The sequence below is a fragment of the Triplophysa dalaica genome, chromosome 3 (assembly GCF_015846415.1).
Source record: "Triplophysa dalaica isolate WHDGS20190420 chromosome 3, ASM1584641v1, whole genome shotgun sequence".
Classification (NCBI taxonomy): domain Eukaryota; kingdom Metazoa; phylum Chordata; class Actinopteri; order Cypriniformes; family Nemacheilidae; genus Triplophysa; species Triplophysa dalaica.
Genome location: NC_079544.1, coordinates 16933634 through 16954837, shown reverse-complemented (window position 1 = coordinate 16954837; position 21204 = coordinate 16933634). Strand labels below are relative to the sequence as shown.

The 21204-nt window shown below is 36.9% G+C and overlaps 2 protein-coding genes across 3 annotated transcripts; both read left to right on the top strand.

Moving 5' to 3' along the window:
* Nucleotides 1–4231: 4231 nt before the first annotated feature.
* On the top strand, nucleotides 4232–10894 carry pik3r3a (phosphoinositide-3-kinase, regulatory subunit 3a (gamma)). The gene is made up of 8 exons (XM_056743052.1): nucleotides 4232–4649; nucleotides 5834–5921; nucleotides 6063–6161; nucleotides 6261–6441; nucleotides 6529–6651; nucleotides 6742–6863; nucleotides 7762–7938; nucleotides 9776–10894. The coding sequence occupies exons 1-8, from the start codon at nucleotides 4586–4588 to the stop codon at nucleotides 9975–9977; spliced, it is 1056 nt and encodes a 351-aa protein (XP_056599030.1). The 5' UTR covers nucleotides 4232–4585; the 3' UTR covers nucleotides 9978–10894.
* A 3257-nt stretch (nucleotides 10895–14151) lies between these two features.
* LOC130417456 (NLR family CARD domain-containing protein 3-like) lies at nucleotides 14152–20805 on the top strand. Of its 2 annotated transcripts, XM_056743021.1 has the most exons (9): nucleotides 14152–14233; nucleotides 14623–14706; nucleotides 15233–15388; nucleotides 15501–15611; nucleotides 15867–17870; nucleotides 18067–18240; nucleotides 18867–19040; nucleotides 19155–19201; nucleotides 19277–20805. In XM_056743021.1, exons 3-9 carry the CDS (start codon nucleotides 15246–15248, stop codon nucleotides 19804–19806), a joined length of 3183 nt encoding a protein of 1060 aa, XP_056598999.1. In that variant the 5' UTR covers nucleotides 14152–14233; nucleotides 14623–14706; nucleotides 15233–15245; the 3' UTR covers nucleotides 19807–20805. The 2 variants fall into 2 exon arrangements, with proteins under 2 accessions (XP_056598999.1, XP_056599000.1); XM_056743022.1 differs by lacking the exons at nucleotides 14623–14706; nucleotides 15233–15388 and having other exon boundaries at nucleotides 14220–14233.
* The last annotated feature ends 399 nt before the right edge of the window (nucleotides 20806–21204 follow it).

Below are 21204 nucleotides of genomic sequence, written 5' to 3'. Positions count from 1 at the left end.
TTCCATTGCCTAGTCTTTGGGACTTTTGAATGGTTTTTGGTAAATCACCTGAAATAAGATCTGTAGATAACAAAACCTCTAAATGTTTTCAGGTTTTAATCTATGACATTAAACACACCAGTTATAACCTACTTGTGATTTTTTTAAACCTTGTCTCTTTAACACGGCGGTTGCTAACACGTTCCTAAGCAGCTACTTTGGCGGGTAGGTTAGACGTATAAATCATATAAATCTCCCAAATAATGCAAAATGGGAACAGATGTCTACAATCATTGTGGGGATTCATTCACGAACTATACTTACCCGGAAACACGTTTTTAATAAAGTTTGAGAAAATTGTCGGACGTTTGGTGTTGGTGACGTTGATGTCGACCGACCGTGTTATTAGAATCATAGCTTTTTTCAACTGACGATTGTATTTAAAAAAGTAAATATTGTGTTAATGTGTAAAGATGATCTTGATAGACAAAACGTGCAAACATCCTGAACATTTGTCAATCACAGAACTTATCTTTTGCGATCTTCCATAAGTAAAAGTAATAGGCTTTCAGTTGAGGAAATCAGGGTTCTTACTTCCGGTAATGTCCGAATGTCTCCATAGGGCACACAAGTACAATAATGTAATGTCAGTAAAACAGTAAGAATCTTTTAACAAGTGCAAAAGTTAACATTTCTGCAAATGAAAATTGATCACCAGAATCTTTACTAGAATTCATTTGATTCTTTATAGCACTTGCTTTATAAATGACAATAACTTACAGTATTTAGTGTGAAGCGCAAACATGAGACTGATCACCTCACTTGTATTTTTAAGATGTTGTTTCCTTTTCGATAAATTAACTATTTTTGTGCAAGTTCAAATGGATTCATTAAGCTGTGTAAAAAGTTAAAAGGAAATTAAGAAATATAAATAATGAAATGATTGCAATGTCTTTCAATTAAAATTAATATCAGAAATAAAATGCTTTACTTACTGTTTACTTACATATGGATCAAAATTTCTATTTCTGTTAAAGATCATGTTTATGTTATTAATATGAAGAAGTCAAACATTCAAACAAGAGAAATTACAAATAATAACTTGTTCAAAAATGTAAATATTACTTAATCCACTTGGACTGGCAGAACAATTAGCATCCCTGTTGGAAAAAACTGCAAATGCTGGGGTAGTGCTGGTCCAGTTAAGGACCAGCACATGACCAGCACAAACCAGCAAACCAGCATCAAAACATGATGTGTTCTTCAACAGAGATTTGTCTTAAAAGTAACAAGATTTTAAAAGCGATCAGTCTCTTTGTGGTTTGTGCTATACTTTCATTTTCAGCGATTTTTTTAAAAGTTTTCACATTACCTTCCATTGTAAATATCAACATAAATATGATTTAAAAAAAAAAGTCATTTTGATCCACATATAAGTAAACAGTAAGTAAAATAAAGTGTAAACATGGAGTAAAAGGGTTTAAAAATAGTTAATATGGGCAAAATAACTGGAATAACCGTTACCATAAACCGAAGTACAAAATCAGTTTAGATCCCATCAGACCCCAACCAGGTAGCTCAGCTTACATTACCTGTCCAGTTGAGGGCGTTCTTTCTGTATGCGCTCATACAAAATTTAAGGCTTCATAAAATATGTTTTCAGTTGTGGGATCTTGTGAAGTGGCAAGTTTCTGTAACAAAAACTTGGTTGGAATGGTGTTAGCAAACAGTGAAGCTCATGGTGTTGAATTTATTTTGAATTTATTATTTAAAATGAAACATACCAATTCTCAGTGTTGTAACCACGACAATATAAATCTATTGCAGATGTACTGAAGTGAATCATCAAAAGTGGATCAGCTGGTTTTGATTATACTTGTTCTACAGGTTACTCCTGTAGAAAGATTGCTTCAACTGAAAAAAAAGAGAAAAGATGGCATTATTGCTTTCCAGGGAATACGTTTTGATTTTGGTTAGTTCCAGAAAAATTAAGCAAACCTGACTCTCATAATTCTGGAAGCAAACCACCTGGCTGTTCTATGTAAATATGTGTGTGCAAAACTAAATGAATAAAATTGGTTTCTAAAACGGCAACAATTTGAATGATTCTGTTCCTTGCGACAACTTCACTGCTAACTCATGTGTGTATTGTAAAATAGTCAAAACATGAGGTAAACCAAAGTTTACCTCATAAACACTTGATCTTCATTTGTTTTGTAACAGTGACGAGAGGCGGACACACTATGGCCATGGCTCTGTATACGCACGTCTTGAGTGTGGCATAGTTTTTCTGATGTCAAGTACCAAAAATAGACACTTTATCACTTTTGTGTTTTTGGAAAAGTGCATTGTGATGAGAACCTGGCCAAAACAAATGACATTCAATTATATTTTGTTCCATTTTAAGTGGATGTTTTGTGTTATAGATCATGAGATTTCACTATGTGCAATGGAAACTTGGTGTTTTTCAACACACCAGCATACTTTGGAAAGTAATATGAGAAATGGTGATATGAAGACCAGATTATGTAGAATGTAAATCAAGTATACAAACAAATCTAATATACATTTCCTAAATACATCAAAACGTTTTTGTCACTATTAAAACATACAAAAACTATATTTCTGAGAGTTTAAGTAATAACTTTAATGTTTACCACTGTGAGTGCCTTTCATTAGAAGAGATTGTCATCTTTAATTTTCAATTTGTAAAACAAGTGGATACTTTAAATAAAGAAACTGAATATCAAACATATTGTATCATCATGTTAAGACTAATGACGTTTCACATGGGAATAGGCGAAATGTGGAAAGTCAGCCAGCCATCTGCTTTTCATTAAAGTTATCGTGACTGGTGCTGGTTTATTTGTCTTGGATAAAGGGATTTCTCCTCCATGGAATACAGCAGGACGATTAAAAAAAAAAAGATATAAATATTGGTCCTTTTTCTATTTAATAAAATAGATTTTTTTCTAAAGTGTTGTTTTCTGCTCTACAATTATACTTTTGCCCCATTTAATTAATGAATTGTTTTGGTGTTGATAAGTTCTGCTTAAGGATGCCAATTCCACAGTGCCTCATATTTTCGGCAACCATGGCAAATCTTTATTATATTAGGTAATAAATAAAATGTATAAGCATTAAATCAATTAATAAAAGTGAATGAAAGCATGTAAGGCATTTGACTTAGTGTAATTCATTTATGAATAGTTAAAATATCTAGTACTTTTCATTAGCCTATTACATTTCTCTTTATTGACCCTTATTTAAGGAAGACTAAAAAACTAAAAAACGTTTTTTCTGCACTAATACTTGTAACCTAGCACTGTACTTATTTAGTTATACTGAAACTGGCTACACTACAGCAATAAAAGTCATGTCTGCTTCTATTATTCTTCTTATAGGCTGATCAAGGCTGCATTCATATGGTAAAAAGTGGAAACACGTCCAGATGCCCCACTGCCATTTTTTTCTTTCTTCCTAATGATGTGTTGAGTGGAAAGTTTCTAATTGTAATTTTCAATAAAGTAAGAGGTGAAGAGCAATATACAGTTATGGTGCTTAAAATTCCTAAATGCTTGTGTCAATGCTTTCTGCAAACTGAATAAATGCCAATGTAAAACAATTTGAAGTGTCATACACTCTTCCGCTCTTTAATACTACTTATTAAAGTATTTAAAAAGCATGCTGATTTTCAAGCCCAACCCATCAGGCAGTTGAACACTATTAAAAAGTAGAATTTTCACTATGTCAAAAGGTAGACAATGGTAACAGTACACAATGTTCCCTGACTGGAGGAACACCCCCTTTGTGCAGCTGGCACGACGTGCACCACGACATTTTATTCCTTTTTATTCGATTACATACATATTATAAAAATGCACCGTTCGTTGTGCATCTTAAATACGAGTTTCGGGCATACAACTTACATGTTGTTAAAGAAATGTAAGAATTAGCACAATGCATTAGTGCAGGGCAAGAAATAGACCGTACCATCATTTCGGGGGGAGAGAGGGTGAATTATTTTACATTAACGCTGCCAAATCCTTTATATAAACTGCATGTAAATAATACAAAGCTCTGGAACTTTCTGGATACACATGATAATAAATGCAAGGCCAAATACCTATATAAAAACTACAAGGATTGTACGGTTTTATAAAAACAACAACAACTGAATTTCCAGCTTTTAGAGTGTCCCCTACATATGTTTATGGCATCGTCCAAAGACACTTATAACGTCCCAAGCTTTGTAAGAGTTTGAGACATTGACAACATTGTTCATTATGGACGTGTAGATTAACGCAACGTAATTTTAGGAGGTTGAATTATTAACAAGTGAACATGTATGTTCAATTTACGCACGATCATTAACTTTAGCGCTAAATTGTATTTTTAATGACTGTCTGACGATTTTTTTACGACTGGACATTTGCATTAAGACGAAACATCAGGAGTTTTAACGTTTTGAACCTCGTCCTACTAGTTTTTTGCGCGTTCCTTACGGGAATATTTCGTGGATTCGTTTATTGTTGTTTTACGTTAGATCAACAGCACTTAAAGGGCTTATTTCACTTCTGCAACACAATCCATTGTTGAAGAAAGGATGTCATCGTCTGCAGAACCATTTTCCTACATCGAAATGAGTCGGGTCAGCACGTCCGGCACAGGTAACGTGACATAACTTTATTTAATCTCTCCTTCTTTGACATTGACGTCAGGCTTTTCTTCAGTTTTAGTCGCTTTGTCTTTGTTCTGGATCTCAACCAGTGTTTGTGTCACACTTACAGTCAAACTAGGTTACGAATCCACATTTTTTTCAATGTTCGGTGACGGTAACACGTTCTAAAGTTAATATGAAAGTGACGTGACACAGTCTGGGACTTTTTTATTCGTTGGGTTCAGCATGTCTCAACATGTCATCGCCGAGTTCACTGGGGTCAGCAGAGCGGGCCACAAAATTGCCAATCCTACTATGGCGAGGCTGGGTTTATGAATACTAAATAGGAAATCGTGACGTCGCTTGGTAACAGTCATTCAGCGTCCAGTCGCGCAAGCCTATCAATATGCATTGTCTACGCAACGTCTGCCGTCCGACCAATCAGCTGTAACTGCTGTTGGAACGTCATGGTACCGGATTATTATTTATGAGCGACGCCGTTTCTATAGTAGGATTCGCAAACGGGAATACCGGGGAAATCCTGAGCGTTCTTCAGTCTACAGCTGTCACTTTTGACCGTCTGCTAATAGCTCTAGACATACGTCTTTATAGAAACATATCATGTTAAGCACTAATGTTGGCTTGTGAAGTGAATAGTTGAAATGTTAGGAATTAAAGTTTCTGTTTCTGCTGGCCATCTGCTTTTCATTACAGGAATGGCGACTCTCGCTCTATTCGTTTCCCTCTACATACGCGTTTAGATATTTTTTTACTCAAGTAAGTTAGATGACTAGATCAATATTAGTTTGTAGTATTGTTTATTTTAGCTGTATTTTGTATAAGTGTTTTGGGATTATGAATGATAGATACAATGAGGTGTATGGCTTTATGTTATAGTCATGTTTTTTTTTTAAGGAATCACTAGTTCAATTTTTGTGAATTTGAAACGTGTGTTGCATTTGATATTTACTTTATTGTAATGTAATCGGTATTACAATTCAGTTTTGACTATTTAGACAAAACTTTTAGCTGATCTAGTTTGAGTGATATAATATATATATAATATGATGTAGTTTGCAACCACTTAAGGTTTTCCAGTCTTTTAGAAAGGTAACATTTGCTGATATATGTGATAAATAAGTTTTAACATGTTTTTTTAGCATAATAATAACTTGTATGCGTTTCTTTAATCAGACATCAGTAATGATGATCATCTGCTGGAGGAGATGGAACCAAACACTTTATTACAGGAGGCCGAGTGGTACTGGGGAGACATATCACGGTAAGAAAAGTTGAACTAGTAAATATTTTTGTTTATTTACAATCTCAAACATATTAAAGTCTACTTACTTCATTTGGTTTCAAAAAGTTAAATAGGTATAAACATTTATTTAACTTGATACTTCTGGTGTCTGACTATTAGAGAGCAAGTGAATGAAATACTCTTCGGCATGCCGGATGGTGCTTTCCTGGTCCGAAATGCCTCCTCAAAGGTTCAGGGAGAATATACGTTAACAGTAAGGTAAGGACAGCAGCTGTTTTAAGAGTCTTGTTTTATTGAAAATAGAACTGTCATGTGTATTAACAAGTGACCTACTAATCATTTAAAAATCTCCCGTAGGAAAAATTCATCCAACAAACTCATTAGGATCTATCATCTGGATGGGAAGTATGGATTTTCTGAGCCTCTCACCTTCACCTCAGTGCCAGAGCTGATATCTTACTACAGGCACAGAACCTTAGCCCACTATAACACTGCCCTGGATGTCACGTTGGCTTATCCAGTGTGCCACCATAGTCCGGTTAGTATCTCCTCAATGACTGATTCATTTCAAAACATTCATTTTTACCTGTGGACATTTTTATTCATTAAACTTCTGTGTTTTTAGGATAAACCTGTGAAGGATGAGTACTCTGATGCTTCCAGAGAAAAACTACAGGAATATGTAAGGCTATTTCAAAAAGCGACAGAGTATGACCATCTGTACGATGCCTATGCCACGCTGTTACAGGTAAGCCATGAAAATCATTTTGGACAAAGAACTCTAAAGAAATTGTACCAAATACATTGCTCTGTTAAGACTTTCACTGTTGCTACACAGGAAATGCAAAGGAGAAATGCTGTTGAGACATTCAATATATCAGACGTGTCAGAAGAACTGTGTCATTCGGAAGAAGACTCATGCAGGATCTTTGAAGAGGGAATCTACAGTGATTCAAATGAGTGAGTGTTAGATCTGCTACAGTTCCTGAATGTTTTTCTACCTTCATGCGCATAGTTATACGAACACTTTGTATTTGAAAGCATAATCACTGTTAATATTAGACATGGAATTATAGATATAGAATCATAAAAAGGAGATCTTTGTTTCCTGAAGAACATGTGAGCGGTTTAACATGCTAAATAAATAAATACAAATGGTTCTTGCTCATGCAAAATTCTGTGCATGGATTCTAGGGGTGATTGTCAAGGCAGTGCTATGTGGTTGCTAGGGTGTCCTGAACATTTTTAGCATGCTCTACAGTTGCTAGGTGGTTTCTGTTGTGCTCTGGTTGGTTGCTAGGGTGATCTGGGTGATTGCTTGTCCAACTCAAGAGCTCGAGCCTGTGTGATATTCTATCCCCTAGATATAGCTCAGGTTTCCTCCTTCAGTCTTTTGACTAGTATGAAGGCAGAATTTAAGAAATGATCTACCAGTCACTGCAAATCATTCCAGATATTTATTTAAAAAAAAAAGTAAAATAATTGGTACCTGTATAATTTTCTGTTTAAAATATAATGGTATATTTAACATAAAACGGTAAAGAGTTTGAGTTTGTGTTTGCAAACCATTGCGAAAAAGCAACCCAAAACAATTTAATCCTTACTGATGGCCAAGTCAAAAGCAGCAAATGTGGAGGCATCTGACTGCTTTGTCTGACGCAATAGCTCTGTAAGGTCTGTCGGAGACAAAGGGACAATGGCTGGTCATTTAGAGGAACAGCTGGGATACTACTCTCAGACCTCCTAATGGCCACATTATGATCCTGATGTTTAACAGAATTATCATGGATGGATCGAATAGAGAGTTTAATAAACAGATGATAAAGACTATCGAATTAAAGAGTCTCTACCTTCTCAGGTGTCCGTGTGATGCGAAAGAGGATCAAGAAAGGAGTGAAGAGCTGTTGGAAGAAGGAAGCTGGTTTGTGGGAGATCTCAGTCGAAGTGAGGCAGAGGAGCTGCTTCACGGCAAACCGTCTGGAGCTTTCCTTATCCGCAACAGCAGCTCAAAGGACTGCTATGCCTGCTCTGTAATGTAAGTACATTTATGATAATTCAATTGCAATTTATTAAGCTAAAAGTTGGAACATACCCTTGTGCGGTTCCTAACGGCATATGATGAAAATATGTCTTAAAACCTTATATAATTACGTTGTAGCTAATCCTGGTATGGCAAAGCCTGATCCATATTTTAAGAAAGAAAGAGACTGTGTGACTTACATACACTACATGGCGAAAGTATGTGACCACCTCCTTCTTATTGTCGGGTTTGGCCTTTTCAGCTGTATTCATTATTAACAGGTGCATAAGCTCAAGCTTACAGTTTCTTAATCTCCGTAGACAAACATTTTCAACAGAATGAGGCGTACCAAATAGCTTTGTAGCTTTCAATCATGACGTTGTGAAATTATCCCATAAGAAAAAACCTTGTCTCGGCGCATTTCCACAGAAATTACCTGGAACAATTTGTCTCAGGAACATTTTGCTGTTGCCCTCTGTGTTTCCATAGTGGTCCTAAGTACCGTGAAGGCAAATCAGTCCCGTGACGTAGGAAGGCATAATGTCGGGGGAGGTAGTGTCGAACAACGATAATGTCATAAAGCGACAGACACTCGTTTGTGTGACAATGCCCAGCTTGTATAACCGACTCAATATTTTTAAGTATACTTTTTCATTCATCGTTTCCAATTCCCGTTGAATTTCGTCCTTCGCAAGATCATGTATCATGCTATGTCATGCATTCTGACTTCTTTACACTGTTAAAGGTGCTGGCTTCTCATGCTTAACATGGTCAACTTGTTAAAAAAACAGTTGGACGTATGCCGTAATATTTCTGTACTTGATACACTTCCCCAGCACTCCAACTTGTTTTGGAACGTTTTTTTAATTCTGGATCCCTGTGTCGTCAAAGGGATCCTATTCGTTTCATTGGCCATTCTCCCGAAAAAAGCACAGCAAGGCGAAAGAAAGAGCCTGCCCACGAGCCAACTGATGAGCGAGACCCGCTTACCATCAAGATTATCTTCGCTGCATCAAGATGGGCTGCGCTGCAGTTAGTTACTCTTGCGATAGTGAAGTTTAGGTGTGTCTTTTTGTTCACAGCATTTTAGTGAAGGATGTTATATAAACGGTGTATTTAAACTAATAGATGGCACGGTCCCAGTCAAACTAAGTCATACGTCTGTGTTTTGTTGGCAATGGGCCTGTACTTGAATATTATACAAAACACATAGGGATGATGTGATGATGTGTTGCTTGCTCGTGCTGTAGATCCATCGCACTAGTCCCACCTCTAGCAGCTTGGGTTTTTCTGGAAATAATCGTACAGCTGTATCTCTCTTTAATAATTTTGATCAAACTAAATACTCTTCGAAGATACGACGTATGCAATACTACTGTATAGGCACTCAAGATTAATATGAGATTGGCAAAAACTGCCTGTGATACACTTTAATAAAGCCTGGATCTCGTTGTCGGTCCATCTGCCGTAATTTTTATCCATTTCAAACAGTAAACAGCTGAAACTACACGCACCGTAACAAACCTTTCAAAATGGTGGTTTGCTTTTACTGGTACACAATGCAACATGTAGAGTCAACCAATGCAAACGTGAACTCAACCAATCAGTATATTCGACGAACAAGGCCCAACCCTGAATCTTCCGGAACTCAGGAAAAGTGCTACATCACAATGAATTTTACTGGGAATTTTATTTTGATCCCGGTTCATGTTGGGGAAACACACAGAGTTCTGCCCCAAAGTCCTGAGTTCCGGGGGAAAGTTCCCGCAGTGGAAATGCGCCGTCTTTTTTCTTAGTGCTAGACTATGTATTTGAAATGTCCAAACCATGCTCATCATCTCTTAATCCACAGGGTTGGCAACCAAGTGAGGCACTGTGTGATTCGCCAGACCGAGCACGGCTACGGGTTTGTTGAACCGTTCGACCTGCACAAGTCTTTGAAGGACCTAGTTATGCACTATCATCACACGTCATTGGCACAGCACAATCAGGCGCTGGACGTACGGCTTGTGTATCCAGTCCACATGTCTTCTGCTCCTGCCGTTCACAGCTGAGCATGCTCACCCTGACTGCAGAGGACTTCTGGATGAAGATCACTAAGTGCACTAAGACTGAGGTAGACTTCGCCGTAGTTGGCACGTGGCTTTGCATTACAATGTGAACAACGAACTCTGTGCGAAGGATGGAACCAGCTGTAAAGGCTGTTGAATATATTGCACTTTCTAAAGGACGAAGCATTCCACATGGTCATAATGATACACCAGTTCTTTGAACAATATTTGATGAGCCCACTGTAGACATGTTTACAACACTAACAATATAAACGACAGGATTTGTAAGTGGCAGTTTTCGAGGGGCGGAATGCATTTAACTTTTCTAAGATTCAATCATTATTGAAAACATTTAAAATGTATTATGTGAATGTAGCACAATGAAGTGCAGTTATTGCATTGCATTTATTGAAAGGCAAACTTTAAAATCTTGCATTATTTCTGATTCAAGATGCAGTATGCGCAGTTCAGTTTTTTACAAATACGCACCCATGTAAGGATTTTAAGTTGATGCAGGGTATATATTTGTTCCAGTTACTGTTTTCAAAACCTGTTTTTAACAGTACAGCTTGAAAGAAGAAAACTTGAATTTCTGAAGCCCAGAAAGCATCTGTTAGAAACAATCATAAGACCTAATTGTTGCATTTTGAATTTAAGTTTGTGGCATATTTCGAATGTTTACTATTTTTACTATGCTTTTTAGGAAAGCCAGGACAGTTGAGTTGTCATATGGGTTGAACTGCCTACTTTACAGACTTCACGAATGCTTTGAGTTTAACAAACAAGTGAGTCTATGGTAAATGACACGATGCCAAAACGCTCATCCTTAAAATGAGCAAACCTTTTTTTAAATGATTTTTATTTTTTGCTACAAAGTTTAACCTTGCATGCTTTAAGAAAATAAAAATATTAAAAATAAATTTACAGCTTGTGGTCAATTTCTTTCGTACATTGTGAAAGTTCTCCTCAAACTGTCCTATAATCTGAAAGTTTAAAATACATTTACGCATTTGACTCACATTAGATAGTTTTATACAGTACATTTTGTTTCTGACTATGTGCAATACCGTGGGTTTGAACCCCTGACTTTGGCATTGCTAGTGCCATGCTCTAACCACTGAGCCACAGGAAAGCAATAGAACATTTGTTTGTTCAATTTAACAGATTTTATTTACAAATTTGGCTTTTCTTGAATTTAAAATGCCTGGCATTAGACTCATACCAACAAATTAAAATGGGAAAAAAATTGTATTTTAAATTCACTGTAATTACCAATGTCAGTTTTTTTATATATGATAACCAAGGTTTTAAGAGACATTTCTTCATTGTGAATTATTGCAAGGCACTTAGAAAACGTATTATATAAGTGGACTTTTTTAAAATAAAAGTAAACTAAATATACTTTAACAACTAACTGCGAAATATTGTCATTATAGTTGGCAATTACTTTTAGCATGTTAGCTAGTTCAAATAATGGAAAGTTAAGGATCAGAGAAGTCTAAAAAGACAAGGTTTTGGTGGTAGCTGGCAGATTGGAGATGTTCCTCCGAGAGATCCCCCATGTGAACAGTGGATTAGCGCTTACTCTCTGTGTCAGCAGGGCAGATGGGCTTTAAGAGCTTTGTGAGTGTGTCAGTGTGTGAAATGCAGGTTCCAAGTTACATCATAGAACGTTGTATCTTTCTATGTATGTTCTATATATACAGTGGTATGCAAAAGTTTAAACTTTTGGAAAAATAAGAGGATTTTTTAAAATTAAGGTTCATTTTGAATTTAGTCCTGCCCTGAGCAAATTATTTAGTAAAGAAATGTTAACATAACGTTCAATGACTCATGACAAACAAGAAACCCTTAAACAACTATGACTAAACATAAAAACTGTCATTAATTGTTTAGGTAACATCATACAGTATTAAGAATCAGGGCCGTGTAAACTTTTGCACTGGGCTTTTTTTAGAAATTCTGTTATTATTCTTCCATGTGAACTTTATGTTAACATTTCTTTACTGAAATAACTTGCTTAGGGCAGGACTAAATTCAAAATAATCCTTAACTTTCAAAAATCCTCTTATTTTTCAAAGTTTCAGCTTTTTCCAGATTCTGCAAGGGGTGAGTAAACTTTTGACTACCACTGTATAGTATATATATATATATATATATATATATATATATATATATATATAAGTGCATCTCAATTAATTAGAATATCTTGAAAAAGGTCAATATTTTTTGACAGTCATTTCAAAGTAAAACCAATATATTATATTGATTCATTACACATAGAATGAAATATTAGAAGCCTTTATTTCTTGAAATTTTGATGATTACGGTTTACAGATAATGAAAACCAAAAATTCAGTGTCTCAGAAAGTTAGAATATAACATAAGATCAATAAAAAAGTATATTTGTAACAGAAATGTCAGGCTTCTGAAAAATATGTTCATTTCTACGCCCTCAATACTCCTGTTGAGCCTCCTTTTGCATGAATACCTGCATCAATGTGGCGTGGCATGGAGGCAATCAGTCTATGTCACTGCTTAGGTGTAATGGAAGCCCGGGTTGCTTTGATAGGGGCCTTCAGGTCATCTGCATTGCTGGGTCAGGTGTCTCTCATCTTCCTCTTGACAATACCCCATAGATTCTCTGTGGGGTTCAGGTCAGGCGGGTTTGCTCGCACAATAACAGCCTGGTCGTTGAACCAGCTTTTGGTACCTTTGGCAGTGTGGACAGGTGCCAAGTCCTGCTGGAAAATAAAATCAACATCACCATAAAGCTTGTCAGCAGAAGGAAGCTTGAAGTGCTCAAACATGTCCTTGTAGATGGCTGCGCTGACTGTGGACTTCAGAAAGCACAGTGGACCAACACCAGCAGATGACATGGCAGCCCAAATCATCACTGACTGTGGAAACTTCACACTGGACTTCAAGCGGCATGGATTCTGTGCCTCTCCACTCTTCCTCTAGACTCTGGGACCTTAATTTCCAAATGAAATGCAAAATATACTTTCATCTGAATAGAGGACTTTGGTCCACTGTGTTTTTCCATCTAGTACATTTTGGGGGTATTTTAGGGTTGATTCTCGGGACTGGCGGGTAACGACTTAGGTGCCCTTGAGCAAGACACCTAACCCATACTTGCTTCCCGGGCGCTGCAGTGATAGCTGCCCACTGCTCCGGTGTACGTGTGTTCTATACTCTCTGGATGGATAAAACCTAGAGGTCACATTTCAGGTATGGGTCACCATACCTGACAAATAGGTCATATTCACTCCACTTCATTTCAATACATAATGATGTACAGTACATATCCATCCATCCATCCATTTTCTACCGCTTATCCGAACTACCTCGGGTCACGGGGAGCCTGCTCCTATCTCAGGAGTCATCGGGCATCAAGGCAGGATACACCCTGGATGGAGTGCCAACCCATCGCAGGGCACACACACTCACGCACTCACACCCTACGGACAATTTTTTCGTACAGTACATAAAATACACAGAAATATTATCCATTCGAAGGCATGAACCCTGATATAACACACCTGAACAAGCTATTCAATGGCATGTTATTGCATGTAAGGTATAATGTTACTGTTTTAATGGCATGAGGTGCCTTACTGTCCAATGAAATTCCGCATTACATTTACTTCGTATTACAGGCGGGAGAGGGGTGTATCCTAAAACTGCGCCGAAAGCTGTTTGGCTGCCCCCACGTGTGAACTGTCCAATGGCGTTTTTTAACACGATTGACAAATTGATAGAGAAACGCATTTGGTAAAACGACAAAGAAAATCAATTGGCAAATAGAGAGAGAAAGGCATTTGGCAGTAATTTTTTTAAAAAAAGATTTAAAATGCGCATTTAAATTCCTATATTAATTAACTTTTTATTGTTTTTTTATGTTTTAAAGCATTAATTAAATAAACTGTTTTAAGTGTATCTATTAATTTATATATTTAAAATGATCTTTTTAATTTAAAGTTTAATTGTTCAATTAAACTATATTTTAAAACACACATTAAATAAACCATTTTAAATAAGTCTGATAATTTCTCAATAGAAAAAGTTATTTATTTGTTTACATTTGTATGTTTCAATTATTGAATTGATCAATTGATTCGTAATTTAATTTCTAATCGGCACCGCTGGTCCTCCATATTAAAAGGGAAGAGAAAGCAAAAAAGTAAACTGGAAAGTCTACTGATCACAAGATCAAATGCCAGAGACAAGACAATGGACAGAAGACAAAACGAACACAGGTAATAAATATGGGCTAAAAGGACAGAAAAAGCTAAATAACAAGCACTAAATTATATTTTGTTTTAAGAGGTAATATTTTATATTTTGATAATTGGATTTTTCAAGATTTTTTTGATATTACATGTGCATGAAAGTATACCAAATATTATGTAGGATGTCGTGACAAAGACTTTTAGAGGATGTTTTGTGCTATACTTTTCACATACAGAAGCTTCATTCAAGAATCAAATATAAACAAATAGTCACTATAGGCATTTTATGAAACAGAGCTGTATGAAGATTTCAAAACTTTTTTCTTATGTTCTTGTGTTGTACAAAGCAGTTTAAAATGATACAATTGTTAATAATTCACAAAATTACATAATTTTTTTTTCAAATAAAATTTTAGGCTCCACTTTAGTCTCACATAGATCTGGAGGATTTGGACACTTTCTTTGGCCAAAGCCCGCCCAAGAGGTCATTTGACTGACAGGTAAAGCAACCAATCAAGTTCAGTTGGGGGCCACGTCATGTTTTGAGGCTTGGAAATGTCCCCTCAGTAGCAGACTGGTGTCCTTTCACAAAAGTGTCAAAAGTTAACAGCAACAACAATAATTCTGATCTTCGCATACTTTTAAGAATACAGTGTTTAGTCTATTGTGATGAATTCTTATAGCAACCGACATAAACACGACAGCTTACTTCTTCGATCAGGGGGCTTTGTGTTGTTTTCAAGCAGATCGTTAAAGAATGCGACACACACGTCTCCTTGAAATCCAGTAAAATTCAACCAATCAGCTGACAACTTTGAACATGCTGAAGTGTTTCCAAAAGTGTGCCTTATGCATCAGACATTCAGGCAACTTTTTTGTTGGCATGATGTCTGAGGCTATGACTAGTTGCTCTAAAACTTTAAAGATGAGAAATTGTTGTAAAAACCAAAATGTAATTGTTCTAAGCTTGTACATGAAATTGAATTGGACATTGACTTATTTGTTTGTGAATGTACGGTTCCACAGCTTCTAAAAAGCCATGGAAGGACACCAGGAGAGTGCCGAGGAGTATCTCACAGAGACAGTGACATCTGGAGAACTCAGCTGTGTGTCTATGAAGTCAAATAACTCCATGTGGACCCCTATAGGGTTTAGTAATGGAACAATGATCTCAGACTCCAGGCAGGACATTCTTCAAAACTTTGCAGTATAGGCTCCTATGCAAAATTTTATGTTATATTTTTCTTTTTTACATTTTGTATTTTGATCATTTACATAAAATGTTGTTTTCTAGAAAGGAAATTCCGCCATCAAATATAAAACACAGCCATGTGTCTCTAAGGTCTAACAACTCCATGTGGACCCCTCTAGGATTATGTGATGGAACAATGACCACTGACCCCAGGTGAGAAAACTAAATGCTAATATGACTACATGCTAGCTGGTTATGAGCTGGTCCTGAGGAGCTAGTTGCTTAAAGGACCAGCACGTGACCAGCTTAAACCAGATCAAACCCGCTGCCATGCTACAAACATACCTAAAGCTACCAGCATATGCCGTTTTATTTTCAGCTTTTCTGTGGTCTTTTGGTTAAACCTTATCTTTTGTTTCTTATTATAAACCACATTTGTGAAATCTCAATTTCTCAATGTCTCTGCAGTGTGAAGAGGGATGACCTGATCCAGGTTCACTCCAGATGTGGAGTTTGTATGCAAGTTCTGAAAGATCTGGTCTCTGTCAGCTGTGGACACACAGTGTGCAATAGCTTGTATTGTCAATCAGGTCATTCAGGAGACTTTGATTGTGCCTATTTCAAGAAGACATCTGGACCAAGGTCTGTTCTAAACCTACGTGAAGTTAAAGCAGGGTCCGGTTCTGCCGGTATTGATTTGGTCAAAGAGAGATACAAAGAGGAACACAAAACCAGCATGAAGAGAAAGTATGAGAGCATATTTGAGGTCATCAAATTAAAAGAGAATCAAATCCTCCTGAGCCAGGTTTACACACAACTGTACCTTATAGAGGGGGAGAGCAAAGGTGTGAATGAAGAACATGAGGTTTTACAGATGGAGAAAACTTACAAGACCTTTCAATATACTCCAATCAATTGCAATGACATTTTTTATCCTTTAATTGAACCAGGGTATGAGGGAAAGGCAAAGAAAAAAAAGAAAATATTAAAGACTGTTCTTACTAAAGGCATCGCTGGAATTGGAAAAACAGTCTCTGTGCAGAAGTTCATTTTGGATTGGGCTGAAGGAAAAGCCAATCAAGATATAGATTTTATGTTCGTGCTTTCGTTTCGAGAGCTGAACTTGATTAAAGATGACCAGTGCAGTCTTCACCAACTTCTACTTGACTTGCATCCTGAACTTAAAGATCTGGACTCGCAGATTTATGAAGATTGTAAAGTTGTGTTCATCTTTGATGGTCTGGATGAAAACAGAATTAAAATGATGTTGCCAAGCAGCAAGAAAGTTTCTGATGTGACCGAGACATCATCAGTGGGTTCGTTATTGTCAAACCTCATCAAAGGAGAACTGCTTCCCTCTGCTCTCATCTGGATAACCTCCAGACCAGCGGCAGCCAGTCAGATCCCCTCTGAATACATCAACCGTGTGACAGAAATTCAGGGATTCGGCGACTCTCAGAAGGAGGAATATTTCCGGAAGAGAATCCGTGATGAGCATCAGGCGAGCAGAATCATATCACACATTATAAAATCCAGAAGCCTTTACATCATGTGCCACATACCAGTCTTCTGCTGGATCTCAGCCACTGTTCTTCAAAACATCCTGAAGCAAGATCACAGTGCAGAAATACCTAAAACCCTGACTGAAATGTACACACACTTTCTGCTGATTCACATTAATATGAGGAATCAGAAGTATGATGAGGTTGATCTTGAAAAACCCCAACAGTCTAATAGAGAAGTGATTGTGAAACTTGCTAAACTGGCTTTCAAACAGCTGATGAAAGGCAATGTGATCTTCTATAAAGAGGATCTGAGAGAGTGTGGCATAAATGTAACTGAAGTCTCTGTGTTTTCTGGTGTTTGCACTGAAGTATTTAAGGAGGAATCTGTGAATCATCAAAGGAAGATCTATAGCTTCGTACATCTGAGCTTTCAGGAGTTTCTGGCAGCTTTCTATGTGTTTTATTGTTACTTGATTCGGACTGAAGAAGCTTTCGATTCGCTCCATAATTTGCATAAAAGAGTCATGGACGAAGCTCTTGACAGTGAGAATGGCCACCTGGATCTTTTCCTCCGGTTCCTGCTGGGAATCTCGCTGGAGAGCAATCAGAGACTCCTACAGGATCTGCTGACAAACACAGAGAAAAGTGCAGAAGGCATTAAGAAAACCACCACTTACATTAAAGACAAGATTATAAATGAAAAATGTCTTAGAGCTGACAGATCCATCAATCTGTTCCTCTGCCTGCTTGAATTAAACAATCAGACCCTCTGTAGAGAGATTCAAGAGTTCCTGATGTCAGAGAAACACTCAGAGAAAGAACTCTCTCCATCTCACTGCTCAGCAATGGCCTTCATGCTTCAGATGTCAGAGGAGGTGCTGGATGGGCTCGACCTAAAGAAATTCAACACGTCATGGGAGGGCAGAAGGAGACTGTTACCGGCTGTGATAAACTACAGAAGAGCTCTGTGTGTATTTTCAACTGTCAGATAAATTCAATGTTTTTTCTACACTTCACTGTACATCACATGGTGCAGTGGTCCAAAATCATGTTTAACATCATTGATTATCAATTAGTTATTGATTATTGAAATGATGGTTCTTGTGTTTCATTTGTTAATGCTTAGAAATGCTGGACATGCTGTGTGTGAAACTTTCTTTCAGGCTTAACAACTGCAAACTTACTGATCAGTGTTGTGAAAGTCTAGCCTCAGCTCTACAATCACCAGTGTCTGCCCTGATAGAGCTGGATGTCAGTAACAATGACCTACAGGATTCAGGAGTGAAACTGCTCTCGGCTGCACTGAAGAATCCAAACTGTAAATTGGAAATACTGAGGTGTGTAACACCAGGACAGTTTGTCAAGTTTTTTTTTTCTTTGATAATTTAATTGTTGCATTATATTTTATGGGATTCTATATTTTGAGAATTTCATACTGCAAAAAGAAACAACATTTAAAGGGACTGTTCACCCAAAAATGGAAATTCTGTCATCGTTTACTCACCCTCAGTTTGTTTCAAACCTATAAATGTCTTTTCTTCGGTTGAACACAAAGAAAGATATTTGGAAGAAGGTTGGCAATCTTCAGTTCTGGGACATCATCCAGTACCATAGTAGGAAACAAAATATTGTATATTTTTGTTCTGTTTTAACACAAAATGAGATATTTCGAAGAATTTAGGAAAACCAAAAGTTCTGGAGCACTTCTGACTACCATTTAATGTCTAAACAATGACAGAATTTTCATTTTTGGGTGAACTATCACTTTAAGGTGTTCGAATGGTGGTTTTCCATCCACAGTCCAGGTTTTTTTACTGCAGTAGCAGCAGATCATAGTGGCTTCCTAGGGGCCTCTCACTTTTCCCAATTTGGCATTTAATAAGTTCTTCCTATAATTTAGACTGAGCCTAATCTGCCCCATCTCTTTCTGTTTTTTTTTCGTTTGTTTTCCTTAAACCCGTAGGTTATCTGGCTGTATGGTGACAAAAGAAGGATGTTGCTATTTGGCTTCAGCTTTGAAATCAAACCCTTCACACCTGACAGTACTGGATCTGAGCTACAATCATCCAGGAGATTCAGGAGTAAAACTGCTCTCTGATTTACTGAAGGATCCTTACTGTAAACTGGAGAAACTCAAGTACGAGGGGTAGAGCTAATATTGTGAAACAGTAAATAAATGTTCTGGGTTAAAAATGAATTAAGCTCAATGAATAGCATTTTTTGAAGGTTTAAATATTTTTGTGTCTTGTAGTGTGGATCACGGAGGACCCGCCAGGATCAGGCAGACACTGCGGAAATGTAGGTCTACAGACACGCCTTGAGCTATTTTTGATGTGTTGTTGACTTATAAATGTTCTGTGCTCTTGTGTACAGATGCCTGTGATCTCACGCTGGATCTAAACACAACACACAGTCATCTCATTCAGTCTGATGAGAACAAAAAAGTCACACATGTATATGTGACACAGTCGTATCCTGATCATCCAGATAGATTTGAGCACTTTGAGCAGGTTTTGTCTAAAGAGAGTCTGACTGGCCGTCATTACTGGGAGGCTGAATGGAGTGGGAAGTTGGTTCATGTATCAATGACGTATAAAGGAATCAGCAGGAAAGGAGAGAGGCAGTGTAGTTTTGGAAAAAATGATAAATCATGGAGTCTTTTCTGTACTGGTAAGATACTAACTGCTTGGCACAATAACACACCCACGGAAGTACGTGCCCCTGAAGCTCACTCCAACATAATAGGAGTGTATCTGGACTGGCCGGCCGGGACTTTGTCCTTCTACAACGTTTCTGACACACACGCGCTCAGACACTTACACACATATTACTCTACCTTCACTGAACCCCTCTATGCCGGATTAAGTATTTTTGAATCCGAAGCATCTCTGCGTCAGCTCTGAGACTGCTAAAAACAGCGAAGAAAGCACATGCACAACTGACTGAAAGAATAAGCCTGAATCTATATTTCTTCGAATAGAATAGAATAGAAAAAGGAGAATATAATATAGAATTATAAAAATCTAAGAAAACAAAGAACATTCCGTCCCAAAGAGCTTTTCTTGAGTCTGAGGTTGATACAAATTCCTTTATGCAATGATTCAGCCTCTTAGTCTCATCTTCCAGAGTTAGGACGAATGTAATGTTTTCTTCACAAAGAGAATGGGACTGATCAGACCTTATTTTTTTGTTAATTTTAAAGGGGTTGATTTTTGGATCTCTTTTAATCATCATAGTGACGCATTTTGATCGTTGCGTTTCTTTTCAGCAATGCAGTTACAGTAATCATTTTTTAGCCCGGCTTTCACACAGCAAGCATGTATACTGCATTGAGTTACATACTGAGTCACAATAATCAGTGAGTTCACATGACACATGAATTATGTTAGTATGATGAAGAAAAGAACATATAAGGAAAATCATAACCTATGGTATGTGATAATCACTGATGAGTTCAGATCCAATATGCTGGTGATACTATGAATAATAAAAAAACGAAATAATTAATCTGCAATTTAATAATTTGATTCAACTGATTGAGGAAAATTTAGTTACATCGATTTGCTATTTTTTCTGTCGTTTTTAAAAAGATATTGTGAAATAGTTAACTTGTTCTCAAGTTTCTTGTGTGCTTTGTATGGGAATCGAACAGATCCTATTCTTGACACCTGCTTATGAACTGTATACTGTATTTTGACGACTGATGATGTTCAGTCTTAAGTGATTGCTGTTGTGTGTATTGGGAAATGTGGTGTGTTTGAAGACATTTATATACCCATCCAAGCTTTAAATCTATCAGAATGTTTACCGAAATATTTACGACAGATTTAACTTATTTTATAACATATTACAACACATGACAGTCTGAATTGTAAGGGAATTAATGTTGATAATTAAAAATAAATAGCATATAACTTCAGCTATGTATATTTGTTGTATTTAAGAATTGGAAAAACACATCTCTTCCGTCAACATCTGACCCATTAGTACAGTGTTCTACTTCTTTTCCACTCCCCCCCCCTAAAAACAACTTAGCTTTGTTTACTGTGATAGGCTGACTGAGATATACACTGCACCTATGCATTGTTGTTCTTTTGTTGCACAAATTGCTTCTATTGTTTTCCCCAACTTTGTACGTCGCTTTGGATAAAAGCGTCTGCTAAATGTAAATGTATTTTGTTTGCATGGCGGTCAAAATGAGCAAATCAATAGGGTTACACAAAACAACGGATTACATATTATTAACACAAATTTTCCTCAAGCAAAATGTATTCACATGCAGAGTTGTGTAAATTACACAA